The 18,237-nt window shown below is 44.8% G+C and overlaps 1 protein-coding gene across 18 annotated transcripts in view; it reads right to left on the reverse strand.

Moving 5' to 3' along the window:
* Positions 1 to 18,237, reverse strand: part of CEP170 (centrosomal protein 170) — a 198,655-nt gene that overhangs the window by 87,049 nt on the left and 93,369 nt on the right. For all 18 annotated transcript variants that reach the window (XM_065589142.1, XM_005300526.5, XM_065589131.1 and 15 more), the window contains one exon: positions 13,894 to 14,531. In XM_065589142.1, the coding sequence (XP_065445214.1) occupies positions 13,894 to 14,531 (638 nt within the window). The remainder of the gene's footprint in view (positions 1 to 13,893; positions 14,532 to 18,237) is intronic.

Below are 18,237 nucleotides of genomic sequence, written 5' to 3' on the forward strand. Positions count from 1 at the left end.
TGTGTTGGTCTTGCTTTGAGCAGGGGGTTGGACTAGATGACCTACTGAGGTCTCTTCCAACCCTAACCTTCTAAGTACTATTTAGACCATCCTGACAGGTGTTTGTCTAACCTGCTATTAAAAATCTCTGATGATGGAGATTCCTTAATCTCCCCAGGTAATTTATTCCAGTGCTTAACCACCATGACAGTTAGAAAGTTTTTCCTAATGTCCAATCTAAACCGCCCTTGCTGCAATTTAAGCCCATTACTTCTTGTCCTATTCTAAGAAGTTAAAGAGAACAATTTTTCTTCCTCTTCCTTGTAACAACCTTTTGCGGGACCCCACTTGATAGGCTCTTTCAGCTCGACTGTGAACCACTGATAACTCCTCTCTGGGAACGGTTTTCCAACCAGTTATACACCCACCTTGTAGCTCCATCTAGGTTGTATTTCCCTAGTTTGTTTATGAGCAAATCATGAGAGACAGTATCAAAAGCCTTACTAAAGTCAAGATAGACCACATCTACTGCTTCCCCACTATCCACAAGGCTTGCTACCCTGTCAAAGAAAGCTATTAGGTTGGTTTGACATGATTTGTTCTTGACAAATCCATGTTGACTATTACTTATCACCTTATTATCTTCTAGGTGTTTGCAAATTGATTGCTTAATTATTTGCTCCATTATCTTTCCCGGTACTGAAGTTAAGCTAACTGGTCTGTAATTCCCTGGGTTGTCCTTATTTCCCTTTTTATAGATTGGTACTATATTTGCCCCTTTTCCAGTCCTTGGGAATCTCTCCCATCTTCCGTGACTTTTTGAAGATAATCACTAATGGCTCAGATATCTCCACAGTCAACTCCTTGAGTATTCTAGGATCAGGCCCTGGTGACTTGAAGACATCTAACTTGTCTAAGTAATTTGTAACTTGTTCTTTCCATATTTTATCCTTTGATCCTACCTCATTTTCACTAACATTCACTATGTCAGACATTCAATCGCTACTAACCTTTTTGGTGATGACTGAAACAAAAAAGTTACTTAGTATTTCTGTCGTGTCCACATTTTGTGTTATTGTTTCCACCCCTCCCCCAATCCCCCACCATTGAGTAACAGGCCTACCCTGTCCTTGGTCTTCCTCTTGCTTTTAATGTATTTGTAGAATGTTTGCTTGTTACCTTTTATGTCTCTAGCTAGTTTAATCTCATTTTGTGCCTTGGCCTTTCTAATTTTGTCCCTACATACTTGTGTTGTCTGTTTATATTCATCCTTTGTAATATCCCTCTGGTCCCGTGAGTGCGTCGGGGTAGTCTGCTGTTGGCAGCTCCAGCTCCCCCTCAGGCTCAGGCTCCTCCAGATCCTCCCGGTCCTTGGCTGCTGGCAGCTCCATCTCCCCCTCCGGCTCCTCCAGTTCCTCTGGGTACTCGGCAGCGGGCAGTCCTGGCAGCCCCAGTCCGTCCTCCAGGTGAGGTTTCCACTGGTCCAGGGCCTCCCCTGGCGTGGCAGCAGGGTCTGAAGGGAGCAGCCCGCGGTCTGCGTCTGCCTCCCTCGCTGGTGCTGCCCTAACTGAGCTAAGGGCCCCGCCCTTTATACTTCCTGTTCCACCCCTCCCCTTCCGGGGGGTGGAGCGAGCTTGGGCTGGCCCCGCCCACTCAGGCTGAGAGAAAGGCCCTTTACCCTCAGGTTCAGAGGGCAGCCACCCTGGCTCCCTACATACCCCACCCCTCAAATCCAGCTCCCGAACCTCGGAGCTGGCGTCCTCAGCCTCTCCCAGACGGGAGAAAAAGTCCGCATTGGCGTTGTCCCGTCCTGCCCGGTGGCGGACCGTGAAGGCGTAGGTTTGTAGCATAAGATACCATCGCTGAAGGCAGGCATTCGCGTCCTTCATCTTGTTGAGCCACTTCAAGGGTGCATGATCTGTAACCAGTATAAAGGGGGCCCCGAGGAGGTAGTAGCTGAGAGCATCAACCACCCACTTAACAGCTAGGGCCTCCTTCTCCAGGACGGAGTAGTTCCGCTCCCGGGGGAACAGCTTCCGACTGATGTAAACAATAGGGTGCTCTTCTCTGTCCACCTCCTGTGAGAGGACCGCCCCAAGCCCCATGCCGGAGGCATCGGTCTGGACAATGAAGTCACGATCTAAGTCCAGGCTGCAGAGTACGGGCTCACTACACAGGCGGTCTTTGATAGTTTGAAAGGCCCCCTCGCAGTCGTCAGACCAGCACACTCTACAGGGGCTATCCTTGGTCAGGAGTTCTGTCAGAGGGGCCGTAATGGTTGCAAAGTGGGGTACGAACCGCTGGTAATAGCTGGCTAGGCCCAAGAATTGACGCACCTGCCTCTTCGTGGTTGGCGCCTGACATTCCTGGAGTGCTTGAACCTTCCCGATGAGGGGACGTACCTGTCCCCGCCCCAGGGTGTACCCCAGATAAATGGTTTCTTCCGCCCGATTCGGCATTTCTTGGGATTGGCTGTGAGGCCGGCGGCGCGGAGGTCCCGGAGGACAGCCGCCACTTGGTTGAGATGTTCCTCCCAGTTACTGCCATAGATGACCACATCATCCAGGTAGGCGGCGGCGTACTTGGTGTGAGGTTGCAAAATCCGATCCATCAAGCACTGGAAGGTTGCTGGGGCCCCATGGAGGCCGAAAAGCATCCGAGTAAACTGGTACAGGTCTGAAGGGGTGGCAAACGCGGTCTTCTCCTTGGATCGAGGTTCCAAGGGGATCTGCCAGTACCCCTTGGTGAGATCTAACGTGGTGATATAGCAGGCTTCTCCAAGCCGGTCAAGGAGCTCATCGACGCGGGGCATTGGATACGCATCAAACTTTGAAATGGCGTTGACTCTCCGAAAGTCAATACAAAACCGCCGGCTCCCATCTGGCTTCGGAACGAGGACGACGGGGCTCCGCCACTCGCTGTGGGAATACTCAATAACACCCAGTCCCAACATGGCCTGGACTTCCTCCTCCACGGCCTTTCGCATTCGCCTAGGCAATGGCCGGGTCGTCTCTCGGACCACCACCCCGGGGTCAGTCTGGATTGCATGGTAGGCGAGCGTAGTCCGTCCGGGCTTCGTGGTGAAGATCCTGGGGAATGCCTTCACTAGGCAGAGGGCCTGTTCCCACTGCTCGGCAGTGAGCGTCTCGGCTAGCTGTGGTTCCCCATTATCAGACTCTTCGGGGGGTTGTGGCCCAAGGTCTGGTTCAGGTGGGTATGGGGCAATTAGTAATCCTTCCCGTTCCCGCCAGGGTTTTAAAAGATTTACGTGATAAATCTGCTTTCCCTTCCGGTGATCAGGTTGCCGGATTTTGTAATTGACATGCCCCACTTGGCAAAGGACCTCATACGGGCCCTGCCAGTGGGCAAAAAGCTTTGATTCCTCCGAGGGGAGCAGGAGGAGAACTTGATCCCCGGGGGCAAATAATCGGACCTGGGTGCCCCGATTATATTGCTGCTCCTGGCCCCTTTGGGCAGTGTTTAAGTTCTCCCTCGCGAGTTCACCCGCCCGGGCCAGCCGCTCCTGCAGCTGCAAGATGTATTGTAAGAGGCCCTGCGTTGAGGATGGTGTACGTTCCCAAGTTTCTCAGGAGGTCCATCACTCCGCGGGGCCGTCGCCCATAGAGGAGCTCAAATGGAGAGAACTTTGTGGAAGCCTGTGGAACCTCCCGAACCGCCAGTAGTAAAGGGGGAAGTAGTTGATCCCACTGACGGAGGTCCTCGGTGGGGAAGCGTCGCAACATTCCCTTCAGGGTTCGATTAAAACATTCGACTAACCCATCCGTCTGGGGATGGTAAACTGAGGCCTGCAGTTTCTTAATCCCAGCAGGGCACATACCTTACGGAACAACTTAGAGGTGAAGTTGGTCCCTTGGTCAGTAAGTAACTCTCGAGGGAGGCCTACCCTGGCGAAGATCTTCACGAGCTCTGCCGCAATAGTGCGGGCAGTGATACTCCTTAAGGGGACAGCCTCAGGGAAGCGGGTGGCGTCAGGGAAGCGGGTGGCGTAGTCCATCAAGACAAGGATATATTGGTAGCCTGCCTGACTTTTCGGGAAGGGTCCGACCAGGTCCATCGCTACTCGTTCAAACGGAACGCCCACTGTTGGTAACGGAACCAGAGGGGCCTTCCGGACCCCAGCCGGGGCGGCGCGTTGGCAGTCCGGGCATGACCCACAGTAATCCTTCACCTCGCGGTGGATGCCGGGCCAGAAGAACTTGGCCAGGACCCTAGCCACGGTTTTCTCCGGTCCTAAATGGCCTGCGGCCGGGATGTCATGGGCTAACTTTAGGACCGCCTGTCGATGAATGCGGGGAACCATGAGTTGGGTCCGGACCTCTTGAGTTTGAGGGTCCCGCTCCACGCGGTAGAGACGATCCTGATCAAGTTCAAATCTAGGCCATTGGGTAGCCCGCTGGGCCTCCACACCTTCCCCTCTACCCGTGCCAGCTGTTCATAGGCAAACCGGAGCGTAGGGTCCTCCCTTTGGTCTCGGCTAAAGTCCCTAATGTCCACTGGGGGCCCCCCCCCGTCTCCTGGCTGTCCTGCCTGGGTGAAAGGGATGGGTCAACGCCGGGGTCGGGACATCGCCCGGGGCCTGGGTCCGTCGCAGAGGAGGCTCCCTCGAATGCCTCTTCCGGAGATAGGGACCGGAGCACCTCGACGAAGTCTGGCCAGTCCCGGTCCAGGATGATTGGGTAGGCAAGGGATGGGGCCACAGCCACATTCATTAACTGAGTTGACCCGTCTACCGTGAGAGGGACCTGAACCATGGGGTACGGTTTCACATCTCCATGTATGCACTGTATCCGTACCTCCCCGATGATCTGCTCAGTATCCGGGAGGAGGGACTGGCGGACAAGAGTCTGCCCACAGCCCGAATCAATTAGACCCACAACAGGTGTCCCAGCGATGCTCATGGAGGCCGTCAATTTGGCCGCGGACGGCGGGCGGGCCTGGCGCTCCCCGGTGTACACCCGGCCAAAATCGCATTCCATCGCCATACAGTCTCGTTGTAGGTGACCGTACTCGCCACACCGAAAGCAAGGTCCTACCTCAGTGCGCCCCGGCCATGCAGGGTCACCCGGGTGGCCACAGGGTTGGCCGGGGCCTGATGGACGGGTCAAACGTCTGGACGGCGCGGGTTGTGGGGCCTCGGGCCGTCGGGAAAAAGTAGTGCCGTCACTGTTTGGTCGTCGGGCTCGAGTTGGCACGTCGACTTTGGGGGTGGACCCCCTTTCTGGCTTCTGAGCGCCGGGTCCAGAGCTTGGGGGTCAGGCTGTCGGTCCTATTGGGGCCTCGGCCTCTAGAAAGTTCTCCATAAGTGTGACAGCTGCACTTAGAGTTTGAGGTTGGTGCCGCAACACCCACGCCCTCCCTGGAGTCGGGAGGATATGCACGAATTGCTCGAGGATGATCTGTTCTGTTACCTCAGCCACAGTTCGATGGTCGGGTTGTAGCCATCGGCACGCTGCATCCTTTAATTCCTGGGCCACGGCCCGGGGCCGGGCACCCGGGGGGTACAGCTTTCTCTGAAACCGTCGCCGGAAGGTCTCCGGGGTGATGTCGAAGGCATCCAGGATAGCCGCTTTTACTCTGGCGTAAACACGGGCCTCATCGTCTGGTAGCCCCCGGTAAGCCTTCTGGGCCGGCCCCGTTAGATAGGGGGCAAGCAGGGTTGCCCATTGGTCCGGAGCCCAACCAGCTACTGCAGCAACCCGCTCGAAGGTCACCAGATAAGCCTCTGGGTCATCCTCAGGCCCCATCTTGGCCAGACGGATTGGTGGAGCAGGAGGGTTGGGGGTGGTCGCCCGGCCCGGCTGGGCTCCACCGGGGCTCGGCCACAGGGTGGCAAGTTGCTGGAAACATTGGGTCTGTTGTTCGCGGTGCTGGGCCCCCAAGGTTTGAAGCAACTGCTGCTGGTGGGTACCCAGCTGCTGTATGAGTTGTTGCTGCTGCTGCTGCTGAGTCTCAGCCAGCACCTTGATAAGCCTTTCCATCTCCATATTCCATTTAGGGGCTGCCGCTGCCTCCTTGCTCTAATCCCTTCCGGCAGGGATAGGGGGCGCTATCCACATTCTCCACCACTTGTGATCGGTGTCGGCCTACTTACCCACTAGGGGGCTGTGGGGAGCTACGAGGTCACTGGCCGGCCTGGGTCACGCCTCCACCAGCGGGGAATTAGCGGCGGGAAGGCCGCCAGCCAGAGTCTGTAGCGCGCCCCTCAGACAGGGGGAGCGCCGATAAAGGTCACTAGCGCACCCCTCAGGCAGGGGAGCGCCGGCAAGGGTCAATAGCGCGCCCCTCAGGCAGGGGAGTGCCAGCAAAGGGTCCCGGCATGGCTCGGCCGGGTAGGGGAACGCAGGCCCACCCTACACCACTGCGTTCCAGCCCAGGGCCCTGACAGTAGCAGGACAAGGGTCACGCCACTGGATCAGCGGGGTCCTTCCGCAATACAGACTCACTACAGTGCAGCTCTGTCCCTGGGCTACTTCCTACCTGATTGCTCGCCCGAATCCCTCTGGTCCCGTGAGTCCCCCAACAGTCCGCTGTTGGCAGCTCCAGCTCCCCCTCAGGCTCAGGCTCCTCCAGCTCCTCCCAGTCCTTGGCTGCTGGCAGCTCCATCTCCCCCTCCGGCTCCTCCAGTTCCTCTGGGTACTCGGCAGCGGGCAGTCCTGGCAGCCCCAGTCCGTCCTCCAGGTGAGGTTTCCACTGGTCCAGGGCCTCCCCTGGCGTGGCAGCAGGGTCTGAAGGGAGCAGCCCGCGGTCTGCGTCTGCCTCCCTCGCTGGTGCTGCCCTAACTGAGCTAAGGGCCCCGCCCTTTATACTTCCTGTTCCACCCCTCCCCTTCCGGGGGGTGGAGCGAGCTTGGGCTGGCCCCGCTCACTCAGGCTGAGAGAAAGGCCCTTTACCCTCAGGTTCAGAGGGCAGCCACCCTGGCTCCCTACACTGCTCATTGCTATGCCATAAACATATGTAATACTTCCAAAATGCTCAGAACTGGTATCATATTCCTTTATGAATACAAGATACCTGCTGTGATCCATTTAACAGCATTATGAAATTTTCCAACACCTACAGAACATAAATAGTTTCTTTTATCTAGAAAGGTTAAATGGTTTATATAAATACCATTTTGAATTCCTCCTAACCATTGTTACAGATTTACATTTTCTAAGGTTCAGCAAGGCTTTCTAACCTTTGAAATATTTGGTATTAAATAGCATCTTTGAAAAAAACTTTTTTTCTGATAGAACCTCTCCAATGAATAAGTGGAGGGTAATTTTGAGGGATTTAGGGCAGGAAAAAAGTTTTGGATACATACAAAAGACACATGGAACACCTGCTGAAAGAGATCAGCAAGAGAGAAAAATACCATTTTTTCATTTAGTGATCAAGAAAATTTGACATACTAGAACATTAAAAATATGTTCTGGATCATATCAAGATCCTGAATAGAATTTTTGTTGTGTTCTGCACTCTGTTATCAGCTGGGGTGTTAAGAATATTACCCTGCTAGGAAGAGTCTTGCCTTTTTGAAACTACTTATTTGGAAAAGAGCATATTTTCTTCCATTCAAGGTCTTCTCTGAAAAATTAAGCCAAATGAATTAAGAAATTAGGACAATGTATTTAAGTGTGACTTTTCTTTCCTTTACATTTGTCAAAGTAGCTTTGCATCTCTACAGAAAGACTCTCTGCATCATACAACTCGTCCTTCAGTCTATCACTCACGGGAATCCTGACATTTGCGTCAATGCATGCATGAGGATTTAAGAACTGAACATTACAAGCACAGGCTACCATATGAGGTTTAGTCATACCTTTTCCCTGCACAATTAATGTGCTTAATTTTTCTCTTTGTTCTTTTCCCATCAAGGGAATTCACTAATATTGCTCTAAATATTAAAGTCATATTTGAGTAACAAAACTGCATTGAGTATTTGGATGCTGAAACATTGCTGGCTGATAAACTCACTTTCCAAAAGACTTTTTACTTGCCATTTCAACATCAAGCACTTCAGAGAGAGTGTAGAAATAATACCACACAGTATTAATAGTAGAAGAGTATAAACTATATAGGAAAGAGATATCATAGGAAGTTGTGGGGAGTACTACTATAACTACAGGAGTCCAGATATTTTATGAAATACAAATTCTGAGTAGTAGAGGACCATGCAGTAAGTCCTGAACGGACAGAAATCCCTAGTCATAAGAATCAGGGCCAGCTCCAGGGTTTTTGCCGCTCCAAGCGGCGCAAAAAAAAATCCGCGATCATGATCTGTGGCAGCAATTTGGCGGGAGGTCCTTCGCTCCAAGCAGGAGTGAGGAATCGTCCGCCGAATTGCCGCCGAATAGCTGGACGTGCCGCCCCTCTCTGGAGCGGCCGCCCCAAGCACCTGCTTGGCAAGCTGGTGCCTGGAGCCAGCCCTGATAAGAATGCAAGTATACCAGTGGGGGGTATACTACTGGCCTCTATATCATAATAGTGCAGTGTTGAGAGAGACTGTGATGTACTGAAACATATGTTAAAATTATAATCTATCACCTTAAATTCTCAGGGTATTTCCTGGTCCTAGCTTGTAGGCTAGAGGGCTCTGTAGGGAAGCATGTGATCTGGGTCTTTTAGCAGCTGCAAAGAACCAGCTTATAGCAAGGTGGGGTGAGCTTTGCTTCTCTGCCTTAGGGAGCAGCCTGCTTTGTCTCTCTGTTTTTGGTTCTTGTGTATTGAAGTTCTAGATTGTAAGAAATAAAGTAGTATTTTCCATTACAACTTTCAAGAAAGTTTTTTTATCTTTTTATCTAACTTCTCTGTATGTCAGATCATTGAAGCCATAAAATTAAACTAAAACAGCAACAGATGACTTCAGTTACCCAAGTAGTAATGGGTCAAAAGTCATAGTGAGCTGGAGGCTGAAGAAAGCTTCAATAATATATGCAATTACTTGGGAGTAACTGGTTCTGGAGCGCACACGCACATAAAAGATTACTATTGACGGTCTCGGAGTAGCATAGGGGATTTGTTCAAGAAATAACCCTAGTAGTTGAGCAAGTAACAGTGACCATTACACTGGGCTAAAGCTGAAGAACTGGAGGTTTGTAAACATAATTGGTTAGAAGATGAATTAAAATAAGACTTCAAATAAATCAATGATATTGGGAGGGGAGGGAAGGAGAGGAGAGAGAAAGGCACAAACAGTTGCTTGGTGGATAAGAAGGGGAAAAATTAAAGACATCAATTGTAGAGGAAAGTGAGATGGATCCTTGGGTCATGTTTCAAATGGTGAGATGGCACAAAACTAACAGGAAAAAGAAGTAGAATGAGTTGATTAGGAACAATAGGGAGAAAAGGAGGAAGCGAGAGCCACGTGAGACCTGAAAAAAGAAGTACCCTGGATGTCAATATCTGTCCTAGTGAGAGCTGAAAACATGTATACCCCTCATGGCGGACAGCCATATAGATATATATTGTTAGATGCCAGCTCTTGCCTAGGCTGCTGGCATAAGTTAAGAACTAAAACTCATAGCTGGAGACCAGACCAGTTCACCTGTATGTTAGTTTTGCTGAAAATAGCTATTTGTCTTATAAGAGGGTACAGTATTTAGTGTTTAGACTCCATGAAATGCTGGTAAGTTGCTGCATGCATTAATGTCACTTGTAATGCCTGTATTCCAGGCTATAAGAAATTATGTAAGTTTTGCTTTATAACTTTGAAGATGTTTGCTCTGAATTTGAGAGCTCAGGCATAAGAATTGTCTCCCCTGTCCGTCCAGAAGGACTATCAAATTCAGATGGGCCATCAACGAACATCGCAATACAAAGGATAGGTTAACAGCCCTATCACACCTTGGAAATGCTACCTGTAAGGAAGCTGGTCCTGTGGACTTGGAAGCTGAATGAAGGAAATAAAAACTAAGTCACAGGAAGATTTTTCCAGCTCTCTTCGCTGTTTGAATTCAGACAGGGCCAGAGACTTTAGAGTCTAAAGTTTAGACTGAGGCAGAGATCTCCAGGGGTTACTCCTGGGTCTGCACTGAAAGACACTTTGAATTGACAGATCACTACAACTCTGTCACACTTAGGATTTAGATGGTAACTCATTTGTGTATATACATTTGCTTGCTTTAACCTGTAAATAACTCTTATTTCTTTTTCCTAGTTAATACCTTTAGATAGTTTATTACAGGATTGGCTACAGGCATTGTTTTTGGTGTAAGAGCTAGAGTACCAGCTGATCTGGGGTAAGTGACTGGTCTCTTGGGACTGGAAGCAACCTGAAGACAGTGTGATTTTTGGCACATTTATCTCTAAGTCCAGTTTGTCTGGGTGGCAAGATAGACCGGAGAGTCTAAAGAGACTGTCTGTGACTTCATGGGAAGACTATTATAGTGGAGTTGACATTTGTTACTGGCTTGGTGAAATCTAATAGAACACACCACCAGTTTGGGTCTGCTCTGTTTTTGAGATAGGCACTCATGGTCATGAGCCACTTTTGACAGCGTGAGATATATATATATATATATATATATATAAAAAAAAGAGTGAGAGAAATCCTAATGGCTTGGGCATAAATAAATAAAAGGGGCCTCTGTTTAAAGTTTTATATGAAGAGATCTCTAATTGTATCGTTGGACTATTGGGTTGAATCCTTGGCTGGAGCCAGAGCCACTACTGAACTCAACCCAAACAGTCTCTTGTTCAAACTTAGTCTGATAAATTACAGAGCAGTAGACCTTCCAGTTCTAAATAACTACAGACAACAGAACAATTCCAATTATCACTGAATTTTCAGTGTAAAGAAAAACTAATACAAATCTAATTAATTTTTTGGGACTGGTATAGAGGAAGTATAGCAGAAAATTTTAGTGGTAGGAAAAATTCTGTTTCTATTCATTAAAAAAAAAAACCATCTCAATCTGGGCTGCTGGGACTAAACAGTGCCCTAAGTACCAGGTAAGACAGTTACATGACAACTGCTTGAGGTACGCTCCCCAGACAAGAAGTTTAAGCGGACAATGACCCAACTAATAATATTTAACAAAATACTAAAGTCTATGTTGCTGCCTTACACATGGTCTAAATCAAGGCGCTTTTTAAAAACATATACAGCTGAAATAGAATGATTTTTAACTGAAGATATACATGCATTTCCAGCTTGCTTATAAACATCCCAGAGAGCTGAAACAATCCATACAAACATCAACACTGCAAAATATATATATATTTTCTTTTCAGAAGTAACGAAGTTAAACCATAAAACACAAAATAAGTAGGAGAGACCTTATCAAAATACCCACATATGACAGAATATGAATAGAAAAACATGTGTCAGAGGAAGATCATGACTATATTACAGGGGTTCTCAAACTGTGGGTCGGGACCTCAAAGTGCGTTGCGACCCTGTTTTAATGGGGTCGCCAGGGCCCAAGGGCTTCATCCCTGAGTGGTGGAGCTCAGGTTCTCTCTTGTCTTTGCAGAACCAATATTGAAACTTTCTTCTTATGATTGCCTTACAGGTTTCCCTAATAATATTGTTGCGGGTTTCTCCATTTTCATTGATTTTATAATGCATTTTGATTCCTTTCTTATAAACAGCTAAAATTCCTGAGTCTTTAAGCAATAAGTTATTCATCCTCCAAGATCTCTGTCTAACTTTCAGTTAAAATCACAGAGCACAGCGAAGACGGAGCATGTTCACTGCAAACCGAACTGCCCTATGATACTTAACTCCTTTGTAAAACACTGAGATCTATGGATAATATTGATAATAATACATAGTTCTTATATATTATTATAACAGTTTCTAACAGGGTGGATCGAAAAGCAGAGGAAATTATTATGTGATCAAGCCATCTGTTTAACTGGCAAGCATGAGAGAGTCTTTGGAGGGTAATCAAAGTTCCTTCCAAGTCTCAAGAATGCACAGCTCCTATAGCTTATTCTTTATAGGTTGAGATCTATATGCTTCCTGTTTTTCCGCCCCCTCAGGACCACATTTGACTTTTTAGATTTTCCTTTTGTAAGTTTTCAACATATCTAATCTGAGTTCCAGATAATTTTCTGCCTTTTCTATTTATTTCTATTTTCGATCCATGTCTGTGACTGTTTTCATATGTTCACTTGAGATTGCTTTCATTCTGTTGACTCTTTTTGCTAATTCTTCTACTTAAGTTTTAAGATCTTAAATTGCTGCCTGAACGTCGCCTTTGATGTATTTTAGCTCAGAAACAATCTTCTTGATTGTCAAATTCTGTGGAAGAGGCAAGCTTGGTTTTATTGTTTTTTTTTTAAATTTGATTTACAGGCTGCTTTCTCTGAGTCAAATTCAGAGTTGGAGACAAACAACTCCAAAGTCAATAATTCATAAAAGTTTGTGACCACTAACACAAAATAAGTATACCCTGTTCTTTATTTTCACTTGTTCCATTGTGAAATGTTTTCTTTTCAATTTTTGTTAACTGCTTTAATACACAACAAAAGTAGCTTAGGTCTTTTGAGGACTCATAAGAAAGAAATTATCTGAATCATTTTATATTAACCAAAAATTGAATAAAACTATTCCATTAAATCCCTAAGTAAAATAGAAAGAACCTTAAAAATAATCTCCCATTTACCATATCAGTATTTTTTCCTAAAATCAAAGATTTAGTTTAATCTGTTTCTTTATATTTTTCTGTTTTTCATTAGCAAGAATTGCTGGTTAAATCTGTTTACTGGAATCTGAAAAAAGGCTTTAAACATGAAGAACTAAAGTGACTATCATGTAATTTTTGGGAACAAATAAGCAATACATTATCTGCATAGCATGCTGAATATGTATCACTGTGGGTCTAAACTGGAGACCACTGTCCTACAGAGATTAACATTCCTTAAATGGATTATTTAGGAAAGCAGAGAATTAGTAATAAAGAAAGTTCTGATTCAAAAGTGGCAAGTCAAATGTTTACAGTAAGTTATTCTTATCTTGATATTGGAGTCCAAACCCTTATTATAAAACTAAAGTTATCTTGGTAACTGAGCTGCAGTCTCCCTCAACAGGCGCCTATAAAAATAAATAAATAAATTATTGGAGATATCCTATCTCCTAGATATGGAAGGGACCTTGAAAGGTCATCAATTCCAGCCCCCTGCCTTCACTAGCAGGACAAAGTGCTTATTTTGCCCCAGATGCTTAAGTGGCCCCCTCAAGGATTGAACTCACAACCCTGGGTTTAGCAGGCCAATGCTCAAACCACTGAGCTATCCCTCCCCTCTAGAACCATATGATCACTTGTTTGAGTACCAGTGAGTTTATATGTATAAAGGAGAGGTGAAAATATTCTTAATTCTATTCGATGGAGTATGACAGATGCTGAAATTTAGGGCAAGTTACTGAAATACAAGCTATACATGGACTATACCACCTTTACAATTCTGGAAAACATGGAGGTATGGTATAATTTGTTCATCTGAATTTGTTCTTTGTCACAACATTAATCAGTGTATGGAAAAACAGGAAGAGACGTGGAGTTTTTAAAACAGATCATTATTTTCACAGGACTGTAGTAAATCCAAATTTAGTAACTTTGCTAAAAACACAGCAATTCTAAAATGTTGTTCTCTAATTCAGACAGACAGGGAAGATTGAAACAACAGTAGGATCTAACCATTTTTAATACTGTGTAGAATATTGAGTAGAATACTGAGTAGTAAATAAAGAATAATAGCAATACCATCAAGAATGATTTGGAATGTTTAGGCAATACACTGGAAGCCCTCTTATGCCTTTTTCCATACACAAATATTAAAGTCTACTTTGAGAACCTGTATTTCATTATGATTAAAGTATCCTGGTAATTTTAGTAAGCAGCATGTATTTCCCATCAGAAAAAAATGAAATGCAGGTGTAATAAGGGTATTATTTTAATTTCTTACCTTGTCAATCATTTTACGTGCTTCCATTTCCTCAGAATTGGGATTTTCCAACTCAATAGTGTAAGTACCTTTGTCACTTTGGTCATCATCATTGTCCTTTTCAGTAGCAGCAGAAACAAGTTGGCTTTTAAATTTTTTGTCCATCTCCTGGTTTTGGCTTGGTCTATGTCCAAGACTTCCTGAACTTCTTAACAATGCAGTTTGTAAGAAAGGTAATGCAACCGAGGGTTCTTCTGATTTTTGTTTTAATAGTTTTGCATGAACACCATGTGCTACCCTACTAGTCTGCAAAGGCAAAGAAACCCCTTTGATGTCTCCAGATGTACCTTTCACTTTCTCAGCTCTCACATGAGGTGCTGAAGAAGGAGTTTCTGAGCAAAGAGCTCCTACGTTCTGAGAAAAGGAATAAGATCGTCTCTTTCGAGGATGGTCTTCATCAAAAAACTCAATCATAAAGGCAGTCTGACTTATAGCAGCCTGCTCTTCATGCTTTTCTGTAGTATGGGCTTTCTGGTATGACTTTTTCTGTTCTATATGTTGATGCCTTAAATGCTCATCAAGTGTTGCTCGCTTATTGTAATGCCTGCGTGCACCAGCATTTTCTGAATCACTCTGTGTCCCATCATCATGTTTATTCCCTTCAAACAAAACAAAAAAGAAATATATTACTACAAAGTAAAAATATCACATGGACAGAAGCTGGCAAATTAAAATGTACATGGAAATTATACTTGTTTTTCTGTTGGTAACCCAATGTCCTTCAGTAACAGGCTCTGCAGACTTCCTACAGCTACACTAACGCATTCAACTTGCTACCAGTCAAACAATGAAGTCTTTTACAAGCTGATCAGTGACACAGATGCATTTGAATTGCCTTTTTTAAATCTGTAAATACTTAATCAATGGTTTACAGAACCAGATAATATTATACAGCTGTACCAGTCTTGGTCTCATTTCATCAAACCACCCAATCAAATTGCCTTCTTTTATATAGTCGGCTGATTACAAATGACTCCTGCACCAGAAAACAAAACTTGACCCTGAAAAAGCTCCAGGAAGGGTTAAGGGGATGCAGAACATAGTTACGTAATAATTCACTGTTATTGGGAAACACCTGTAGAGAACTACAAATTTGGAACATTATTTATAAGTATTTTCAGAATAACTTTCCATCTAGTTAATCACTGTCGTTTCCAGAAAAGGGTGTCTAGTTAGCATCAGCAATAATCCTTTATCATACTCTCACACAAGTACAATGAATTTTCCACCCAGTCACTCCTGCCAGTCTGTTAAAGCACTTTGAGATCTATGGCTAAAGATCACTGTATGAGAACTTATTATTATTATTTAAAAGAAATTTAAATGGAAGGAACTACATAGCAACTGACATTTTAAAAGCTAAACTTATTACAAAGCAGTCTTCTGTGAAATGAAACTATCCAAACACTGTAGAATAAGTTGCTATTCTCTCTCTTTAAATCATCTGGATTTTCTTCTTTTAGCCATAAGGTGTTTTTTTAAGTAATTTCTTTTTGTGCAAATGTCAAACTATGCAAGTTGTTAGTTACTAAAATGTTGACTTTTCCTCTGGGTCTCCTAGAGTGTTTAGATTGTCATTTAGATTGGAAGCTCTGCTAGTTAGTAACTGTTTTGATATGTCTCTTGTACAGCATCAAACACCACTGTTAGTGCTAAACCAATCAAAATAATCATAACAATTAATGGAAAACAACTAATATAGTAATTATAAAATTTAAATTTTAAATTCAGCTATTTTGTATGCTACAAAGATTATGAAGTGTTCATTTTTTGTTTCCTTTACCAGACAGAAGTATCAGCTAGATAATAATATGAAACAGTCATCCAGCTGGCTGTGTTGATAATGTTATGTTACATGAAAATAGAAGTTCATTTTCCACAGTTAATTTGGAATTTCTGGTACTCTGTTTAACCAAAATGGAGCATTGCAGAGGCAATGTAACAAAGAAAATAGAACAACTACAGCACTTATCTAGCAATCAGACATCATCTAGAGCAGGAGTGGACAAACTACGGCCCGCGGGCCGGATGTAGCCCATCAGGGCTTTGGAACCAGCCCGCGGGATTGCCACCCCTGTGGCGCCATGGGGCTAAGGCAGGCTCCCTAGCTGCCCCAGCCCCGCGCCGCTTCTAGAAGCGGCCAGCATCACGTCCCTGTGACCTTTGGGGGAGGAGGGGAGCAGAGGACTCTGCGCGCTGCCCTCGTCTGAGGGCACCGCCCCCCGCAGCTCCCATTGGCTGGGAACAGAGAGCCTGCCTTAGCCCCCCTGTGCACCGCTGCCACCCCAGAGCCGCTCAAGGTAAGCGGTGCTGGAGCCCGCACCCCAAACTCCTCCTGAACCCTGCACGTCAACCTCCTGCCCTGAGCCCCTTGCCACACCCCTCCTGCACCCCAACCCCCTGCCACACTCCGCACCCCTTCCTGTGCCCCAACCCCTTGCCCTGAGCCTGCACACCACACCCCTCCCACACCCTGCACTCCCTCCCATACCCCAACCCTGTGCCCCAGTCCTACATTCATGGCCCTGCATGCAATTTCCCCACCCAGATGTGGCTCTCAGGCCAAAAAGTTTGCCCACCCCGATCTAGAGTCTTTGCTCTATCTATTAGAGGATGAAAATACAATATATCCACTAAAAAAAATAAAAATTGGGATTACCAAGTAGGGATGTGGAAGAAGCTTGGAACTGTGGTAATATTCCATGATTCATAGTAATATAATAATCATACGCATATTTATACACAGTAGGTTTAAAAGACGGGCTTTTGCACTAGAACTTAATGAGCCAAAAAACCTTTAAAGATTTGATATTTTAGCTTTTCTGTTGCTGTTACCTCTAATATTAACACTAGGATAAAAGTGTACTTCTACATGGCTTGTTCTTATTATTGAAGTGATTATAATCTTCACATCACAACCTATTATGACAACTAACTTAGATAGTAAGCACTCTGAAGCAGGAACCATCTTTTTATTATGTGTTTGCACAGTGCCTAGCACCGGCGGCCCTGGTCTAAAACTAGGAATCCTAGGTGCTATCACAATATAGCAATAATAATACTGTTATGAAACTTATAGGTCACAGTTTTTTGCATCATGATTTCATTGCAGGTTTAGCTAGGAATAGAAGACAGACAGGGAGAAGATACCAATATGTTAAAAAGCTTCACTACAATGCTCAGAGTCAAGCTTTCAGAGTGGTTGTAGGTATTTCCTCATGAAGGGGGGAAGTGCAAGAGACCAGCTCTGATACAGTAGGTCACACAGTGCATTATCCAGAACAAATTCCTGTGGTACATCATACATTTTCAATTGAAAGAACTGTAAATGTCCATTTGTAACAGAAACATCTTCAAGTTTCTGCTACATAAAAGGGATGCAATTCTTGCATGCATATGCCTGCCCAGGCAATAGTTCTTCCCATTTTTCACAGTAACATGTCTGATAGTATAAAGAATATTTTAAGAGTCCAGTACAATCCAATGTCATGAACAGCAAAGCAGTAACTGTGATATTATGCACTAAAAACACTGCAATAATACTATGCTATTATTTCACTAATAGCACGGTGATATTGCTGTTTCTAAGACTTTTAAGCTTTCTAAGTGAGCTTTCAAGGCACATTTTTGATCAGTAAGACAAAGAACATTTACTCAATCCCAACTGACTGAGCAGACAAGTATATTTAGGTTGCAAAGCTAAGAAATAAGGAACTGCACAATTAAGTTTTCAGGATTTTTTAAAAATAAATAATTAGTAGACTTAAATATTTGTCATCAAGCTTTCTTTCTGAAAAGTTTGAATGTCAGTGGAATACTTATGAGCAAATAATCATAACAGAATTTTTCATTAATTCTGCTTAATGAAATCACCACATAGATTTTACTCCTTTGAAAAGCTATTACCCACTGCTGAATTCATTTTCATTTGAAATGTCATTGGATCTGTAGTCTGCAATAAATCAACATCTGAAATCAACTGGAACTTTGGTTGACAAAAATATTTGTGTAAATATTTTACTGATGTATTACAAAACATTTTGGTTTATATCAGAGTATGGATTTAAAGTTGAATCCAGGGTCACAAATCAGTATGTTAAATAGAGTATCTGTGTATGCTGCGTATCTAGCCATTAATGTGCATCTTCTTTAGCTCTCATGAATGAGATTATAGCAAAAGGATTTTTTTATGTATCCAACAGAACATTTGCTGTTTTGATTATCAAGAGTGATTCAACTTTTGTAAACAAATGAATGTACAGTCTTATAAATTGTGTAACATTACCCAAGATGTTTTTTCTTTCA

This window comes from Chrysemys picta, chromosome 3 (assembly GCF_011386835.1).
Source record: "Chrysemys picta bellii isolate R12L10 chromosome 3, ASM1138683v2, whole genome shotgun sequence".
In the NCBI taxonomy this organism is placed as follows: domain Eukaryota; kingdom Metazoa; phylum Chordata; order Testudines; family Emydidae; genus Chrysemys; species Chrysemys picta.